The 7836-nt window shown below is 56.3% G+C and overlaps 2 protein-coding genes across 2 annotated transcripts; one reads left to right on the plus strand and one right to left on the minus strand.

The window, feature by feature from the left end:
* Positions 1 to 560: 560 nt before the first annotated feature.
* Positions 561 to 1748, plus strand: CSUI_004979 (uncharacterized protein). Its single transcript, XM_068065160.1, has one exon. The coding sequence runs from the start codon at positions 1124 to 1126 to the stop codon at positions 1616 to 1618; it is 495 nt and encodes a 164-aa protein (XP_067922855.1). The 5' UTR covers positions 561 to 1123; the 3' UTR covers positions 1619 to 1748.
* A 923-nt stretch (positions 1749 to 2671) lies between these two features.
* CSUI_004980 (uncharacterized protein) lies at positions 2672 to 7220 on the minus strand. Its single transcript, XM_068065161.1, has 6 exons — positions 7038 to 7220; positions 6425 to 6511; positions 5968 to 6053; positions 5294 to 5414; positions 4517 to 4642; positions 2672 to 3551 (listed from the first exon to the last, which is right to left on the minus strand). Exons 2-6 carry the CDS (start codon positions 6491 to 6493, stop codon positions 3111 to 3113), a joined length of 843 nt encoding a protein of 280 aa, XP_067922856.1. The 5' UTR covers positions 6494 to 6511; positions 7038 to 7220; the 3' UTR covers positions 2672 to 3110.
* Between the last annotated feature and the right edge of the window lie 616 nt (positions 7221 to 7836).

Below are 7836 nucleotides of genomic sequence, written 5' to 3' on the forward strand. Positions count from 1 at the left end.
ACGGAGCGGGCGTCGCGCCGCGGACTCCTGTGTTCGTGATCGAAAACCGGAGGTCAGTTCGGAAGTTGTTAAGTTTCGTGCCGGTCGTTACAAGCGACGTAGGTTATTCCGCAGCGGCAGGTCATCTGCGCTGCAAGGACGTCCAACGGGACCACGAGAGCTACAACGGAAGAAGGTGGTCTGAGACGAGAAACTGTTCGAAGTTGTCTCGGGGCCGGGAGATGGTTCAACGCGAAGATCGCTTTGGGGTCGGCAACGTCAGCGCAGACTCCACCATTTGCTATAGTGGCATCGCTCCCGGCCTTGGGCACTGCCCCGAAACGAGGAAACTTTACTCCCCCTTCTTCCATTCAAAAGCACAGCTCTTCGGCAGGGAACCTTAAGTTGTCGTGGACAGACGGGACAGAGCTGCAGTTCTCAGCAGTCAGGCACGCGCGACACCACGCACATGCAATCACACAGGAGCTGTAAGCACTGCACACTACCGCGGCCCACGGAGCCATCTCGCAGACACGCAACAGGGCGTACACCATGGGCTGTGGCAGACGCCACCGCAGTCCGACTGCTCTCTCCTTACAGACTCGAGGACTAGCCTCAACACCCCAGGATCGAGATAAGCCTCGTCTGTTCGTCTACACAAGCATCCACCCTGTTTTCTTGGTTCACGGCAAGTCGTGCGCTCGCGCCCGATCAGCTTTCTGCCGCAGGCGTCGTTGCATGCCACCGGCATCGATCAGCGTCAATATAACGGGCTAAAGCTGCCTGTTGTCCCTTCCGCACCATTCTGCGTCGTTTCTTGACACATTTATTTTCTGTTTGCGTAGTGATGGCGTCGTGCTTATAGCGTCGGGAGTGAAATATGTATGTCAAAACGTTTTTTTCTCTCTTTGGCAGAAGTTCCCCCCGGCGCTTGTCGGACCTTGCACGAGCCGGAATGATGCTCAGGGAATTTAACAGCTGCAATCCGAGAAAATACAAGCTTACCACTGAGTGAGCACGAGAGAGTCTGCCCTCCCTGGTGAGCAGCACGCACGGGGCGTACATCTTGGATTCTAACGCCTGTTACCCGGCATTACGAGCCTGGGCTGCAGGAAATACTAGTGCAGAACTTTCTTTCCGCGTCATGGACAGCAAGGGGTCGAGCAAGGAGAACCCGCGTGGCAACGCCAGGTCCCCGCCTTTGCACCCACAAGTTGAAAAACAACAATCGTTGCCAAGCGATGACTGGGAGCAGCACCCCCTGTTCATGACAGCCGTACCAAGCCCCGAGACGTTTTGCAAGAATCCGTTGCTGTCCGCCCTCGCGTCAATCCTTGATGAGGACAGCCAGCTGCCTTTTCAGCCTCAGAGGCGTCGCTACCAATGCTGTCAGATGCCTATGGAAAAAGACTCACACGAAGATATTCATCGCAAGGGGACAAGAGCTAGGAAACACGACAGCAGCGGGCCGTATGGGAACTCAGAGAAAAACACACCAGCAGGTTCTGTGCTGACACGAGCGTGCGCGAAGGCACCTCTGTCAGGTAAGGAGGCGAGCGCCGTGAACAGCGATGTGCCGTCAGTGGGGGAGTTACAACTGTGCATGCGTTTGTGGAAGTTGAACAATCAGCAGGGCTGAACGATGCTTTCTTCTCTAGACAGCGCGTATCCGATGAACTGTTCGGTTGTCTCCCACGTTGGCAATCCTCTTGACAAGCTTCAGTGCTGTCGGTGGTCGCAGTACTCTCACGTGCCTCGTAACTTCAACAGGGTTGGCGCTCTGCCCGGGACTCGAAGCCGGAGAGATTAAATGCGCTTGTATTCATTTGCGCGTACGTAGGCCAGCTGTGACTAGGGCACGCCTCCCGGGTGCAGAGAGTGGGCTCCTCCACTGGAAATTGTCTCAGGTCAGTGTGAGTAGAATTCCGCTGTTACCGGTGTGAGGAGAGAAGAGGCATGATTGTAGCACGTGAAGTATCGAAGTGAACTGAAGCCTGACTTCGGTGGCGCGGCTCGCGGCTCCCGATGACGCGGAAGCAGCGCCCGCTGCTGTTAACTGGGCTCGAGAAGGTATCGTTTTCAAAAACGTAGGGGCAACATCTACACCATAGACAGCTGGCATCCATCCACAGTTCGTTAGCTTCCCTCGATAGAGGCTCGGATACGTGTTCGTCCGCAGGGGAGGGGATGTTTTAGGCGGCTGCAGCCTTGGCAGTGCTGCGGTATACCGTATCGCGCCCACTGGCCTGCTTATGTCAGTGTGCACTCCCCAGGTCACGGCATGCTGGACACAAGATTCTGCGCCCGTTCTAAACGTCGGGAGCGTCGTACGATGAGATTGTAGTGGGGTCATGTACGTTCATGTGTGCTAGTACACGTTGTGCGAACGTGGACAGGCTTGCTACGAGCGAACACGAACAGTTGCATTGGTACTACCAGGGACAGGCGCATTGCTTGCACACACGCTAGAACGCATATTACAAGATCCCGCGCCTCTGCCCGCTGCGTTGTCTTCACCACTTGACCAGTTCACGGCCGTTGGTCACCTCTTCCCCCGAACCCCGGCGAGGCATGCTGTCCGGGGGTGCCACCACAGACGTTAAGCGGCAGACGAGCTCTTAACAGGTACTGAACGTGCCTGTACCGCGCAGTGCCTCGTCGGTGAAGCTTCCATGTCCCCTGTGTCACGTACTTCGCGAAAGACGACGAAGAAATATACTCAGCCTCAATTGACAACGTGCCACTTCGCAAAGAGGGACCTTTTCATGCAGCGTTTAGTGAGCGAGTAGGCGCTGAATAAAATGCTACCGGCAGCAGGGTGCTCACCAGTGTCGGCGAACGAGGAACACGTAGGCGGGTTTCGGTTCGTCCAAAACAAAGGAGAGTCTGGCGCGCGTGCGGGCGTGTGACGCAGTAGCAGCGCAACGGGTACGGCTCAATGACCGCTGGAGACAATGCGAGCGGATACTCGCGCAGAGAGCATGTCCACCAGAGCCATAATTCCGGACAACGTTTGCCTCGAGCGAAAGAAAGAGGAACCCGCCTATCAGAAGGACGGTGCAGCAAGGGGGTGGAGGTTACAGCTGTGTTAGTCAGAACCCCGCCCAGGTTGCCTGTCAGGTTCTGCTCTCTCACGCCAGGCACCGGCGAGAGCAGCCGTCCCCCGCGCCCGCTGCCATCGCCCCGGGAGCCTTGGTGCGGTATTCTCGAATTCGCTGTTCAAGTCTCTTGATTGGACCCTTATTCTCGTCTTGCTCGACGGTGTCACCGGAAACCGTTTCGTCGTGGTCGCCCGTTCCAGGCGCTGGGTCTGCTGGCCCACTGCCGTCGACGGAGCTGTTCGGGTCACAAGGGGCTTCGGACGACGACCAATCAGTGAACGCTTCGGAACTCCTCTTCTTCGAGGCAGCGCCGGAAGCACCGCACTGGCTTTCGGTTCGCTCGTGTGAACCGCGTACTCCGGAGCCGCAGGTGTGTGGCGGACTGGTTGACTTTGGCCTCGAGGTCGCGGAGGCACGTGAACGAAAGGACTTTCCTTCGGCAGCTTGCATTTCTTCCATCAACGAATCCATCTGAGAAAAACGGACTCATCACATTCTCAACAAGCCGGGCTGGGGGTGCTGTCACAGGAGACCACTGGAGGTCGACCGGTACAGCATAGCCATCCGTTCTCCTGAGGCTGAGGGTAGAAGCAAGAAAGCTGCTTTTCGTCACTACACTTCCCGAGCAAAATTGGGACGGAAAGTCACCGGCTTTGTGTTGTCGGCCCCTACTCATCCACACAGACTTGTCTAACCCGCATTCTGACGAATATACAACGCTTCGTCTCGTGACCCACGAACGGAAGATTACTGGGCTGCCCGGAAGTGTCAGCGGGTTCTGCAGCGGCTCCAGCGACTGGCGAGACACACAAATGCTGGCGCCGCCCTCCCCCGTGGACGACGGAGTTCAGTGCCACACTAGCGATAATTGACGGCGCCGGCTGCGTAGCTCTGCATGGTGGCTGGTGATCCGACATGGACACCGCTCAAGGGCAGCCTCCCGGAGAAACTCACAAACCAAGAGTTCCTCGAGTGGTTTTGCGCCGTCAAAGTCCTGTACAGCACTTACGGTGCTAGCCTTGACGTAGAACGCGTACCGGCTGCATGAATACGGGTACGGTAACTCTTACGCGACGACTGGAAGGCAGACAATCTCCGCCTGGAAGCACATTTTGCAAGCTATTGCTGCCTGACCTAACGCGTGTGGGAAACTTCGGAAGAAAACGAGGTGCCAGGCTATCGGTATCTTCGGCTGCCGGAGTCAGGGGGCCATTTGCTGGCCCTCTGCTGGCTGCTGGGAAATTCACGAGAACACTGCAGTGTCCCAGACGAAGTGGCTGAAACTTGAACGGGTTGCGAACATAGTATACGATTCTGGTCCTGAATAATGTTGTTGCTTGGATTTCTCCGTGCAGCCCGGCAGTACGCAAAACTGTACAAACGAGGTGCGGCTTGTGTCTGCTTGATTCACCGGATCTACGACTAGATGTAGTTACCCGGGGTCTGCCGGCTACGCGAGGGGTCTTGTCCTCTGGAGTCCACTGTGTCTCGGTGCAGTATTCTGGAAGCTGCCCGTGAGGCTGCTCCGTCTCGGTCTGCCCTTCCAGCTGCCTGGTTGGCTCCTGTACACAAAATAGAAACAGCGTCTTTTGGCAGGCGGGTCTTCGGCTCTTCCCTCAATCCTCGATCACGAGCACCAACACACGGAAGTGAACCAGGTGTCTGAGGCCTCTAGATTGAAGCGTCAAACATCCGGCTCAATTCCACGAGCCTGCGTCTACGAGGCTCCTGGTCTGGGCGTTTTACAGACGGCAGACTACGCGCATCAACTCTCAGTGGCCGCGTAGCATGCGTGGCCAAAGAACTCATGAGTGGACCGGCGTCCTTTTCAAGTGCAGATCCGTCTAGACGCGAAACGAAGTACCTTCTCTTCCCTGCGCAACGCGCGTCGAAGCCACTCGACCTGAACCCGGAGAGCGTCGTTTTGCTCTAGAAGTTGGGCGTAGTACTCCTGCATCGCAAGTACAGTAGAGATCGAGTCTCCGTTACATGGTCGACACAGTGAGTCGCGCTGCGGCGCCGCACACGTCCAGATTAGTGGGAATCGCTGGCGCTGACTAAGTCTGAATGGCGGAGGATTCTCGACCTCCCCGCGAGAGAACGCAGTCTCTACGTCCCTCGCTTTCACAGTTTTTGAGTCACAAGCATAGATCTGATAGTGCCTCCGCACAGACCACGTTCGTTTCTCAGTAGATCGCGGGGTATGCACTCACCGCCGCCTCTGCCAAGGCCTCCCGCATCAAGTAAACCTCACGGGGGCAGTCTCCGGCACTGCCGCCGATGACAGCACCCCGGGCAAGGTCTGCGCCTCTTTGACTCATTCGAAGAGTGTGCCTACGGTACAAGAACAGCACGTCCGGCGTCTTGGGTGAGATAGCTAGGCGTCTCAACACCGTCTATGCCCCGGTCTCGAGATGGTCACTCATGGCAAGAAATACACACCACTTCTAGCCAACGTGGTGTGTTTCACGGGGCTTGCCGACGCTCAAACGCTCCGTGAACGACTCAAGCACAGGCTCAGAAGGGGAACTGCTGCGGCAAGCTCAGCTTGAGAATACGAAGTCAGAACACCAACACGCCGAGGTCTATCGCAAGGGAACCCTAGTGGCGACGCCCCGCTCAGGCCGTCGAGCTCAGTTTTCTATTCCCGTAACCCGCATCTAACCTTGCAGAGCAGACGTGGAGTTCGGGTTCGAGTGTAGGAAACGCGAAGGCAGGCCCCGAAGGCATGACAACTGTGCGATGGTTTCAAACTCTCTTTACTTCGATGTGATAACGTCAAGTATGCAGCGATCGTTCTTTGTTCTGCAGAAGACTTTCCATACCCACACTGGAAAAGAGCCTGCAGACTCCAGACGGATGGCGCCCACGGACGTATCCGACTCACCGTAACCGAAGTACTTCCTCTCTCGATGCTTTGTAGTCCGCCTCCACCGTCAGCTGCTTTTTCGTCTGCGCCTCTGCCCGAGCCGTCTGGGTATAACGTGCACAGAAGCGAGCGGCAGTGAGAACTCTCCGGCCACAGCTTCCCCGCACTTCGACGAGGCCGCGCCCGTGTTGCTGAATCAGACCAATACTGCTCACGCGTCGGAACTGTGCAGTGTCTCACGGAGTGAACAACCACAGCAAATGAGTGCGGACCTATCCCCCAGCCCCCGCGTGCCCGTCATTTCGAAAATAGGCCTTGCAGTGAGCACCCGAAGACTTACGAGAGAAAATCAGTTTGGACAGACACTGAAATTTGAGCCTCTGTGGGACTGCAGTGAGAATGGATACTCCTGGGTCAGTGGTCCTACATGAAGCACAGCTGTTGCAAAACAGATTGCACCTCTGCGGCGCCTCACCTCCCGATCCGCGAGTTGCTGCAAGGTGTATATCTGTTTTTCACAGTCCTGGATGCGCTCGCGGAGCATCTGATTCTCAATGCCGGCCTACGACACCGCACAAACATCCAAAGGACACACAACGAGACCCGGTTTTTAAAAAGCGAAGGTTCCCGCTCCTGGGCACTGGACGGTGGGGCTTGCGCAGACAGCTACACATGACGTTACAGACTTCTCACGCTGCCCACGAAAGGCCACGGGGGACGGCGTGGCTACCTTAGGGCGGTACAGCGGCCACGTGTGCAAAAAACTGCAAAGCTGCTTTGATTGCCGTCGGCTCGAGAGACGTACACGCCACACCGCTATCATTCAATTGATGTGATGTGGTCTCAGTCACGGCTGACGCAACCACTGCAGAAAAGATGCTTGCAGTGTATTGAGTACTCCGCGACGGAGAAAGCTGTTCTGGCGGCAGTCTCTCTCGCACTCAGCACGACCTGCACTTTGCTGGGTGAAAGGGTGACTGCTGTCAACGTTAACGTTAAGCCGCGACAACACCACCCTGGCGAAACCGGCTTTTTCTAAGTCCTCGTGGAAAAAAGGGGTCAGTACAAGGTGTGTTGCATTCACTTACTTGTCTCGCAAGTTGGCGCCATCCATCGAGATCGGTAGGTTCACTATGCTTGTAGCGGCCAAAACAGGATGAGGAATCTTCAATGCCTGATGGTGGATGGGCAGACAGCAGGGCACAGCGGCCACACAGAAAGAGGTGCTTATTTCAACGAGGTGCGCCGGCCGTCCGCCACAATGCTTTGACTTCTCCACCGAGGCAGTCGAGCACCTGCGAGTATACTTCGGACGGACCCCGAGGAGTGACAAAAAGCTTCCACGCGCAAGTTGAACATTTCCGCTGCAATCTCATCATTAGGCCGTACGAATCGGAGAAACCACGACCCCAGTGTATCGGGAGGAGGGTTGCCCCTGATATTTTATCCGGCGCTCCAGTGACTGTTGACAAACACTCGCCGGAGACTCCAATGAAACGCCACCGCCACGCACAGAAGTATTCCGGTTTTCGCGACAAACAAATAAGTCGGGACGCTGGGCCCTCTGTAGTTCACACGCCCTTCCCGGTCAACTCTGCCCCGAGTTGCTTTCCTGCCTGACAGCTGATCAACATGGTTTCATTCTGGTCTGCTGTCTGGTGCTACAGTCGCGTCTTCGCCTGCGTTGAAATATGGCACGTAGGGGCATTCCCCAAGGAACAGCTCCCCTCCGGCAAGAAGACAGCCCAGTGCCTCTCCGATCCTAGCTCTCAAAACCCAGCTCCCGAACGGGCTTTTGTACGCAGGAATCAAACCACACACCGTCGAGACGCCATTCACCTTGGCACGGCATTTGCAATGACCAGCAGCACTATCGGTCTTCGCCCG

Source organism: Cystoisospora suis (genome assembly GCF_002600585.1).
Source record: "Cystoisospora suis strain Wien I chromosome Unknown contig_2389, whole genome shotgun sequence".
Classification (NCBI taxonomy): domain Eukaryota; phylum Apicomplexa; class Conoidasida; order Eucoccidiorida; family Sarcocystidae; genus Cystoisospora; species Cystoisospora suis.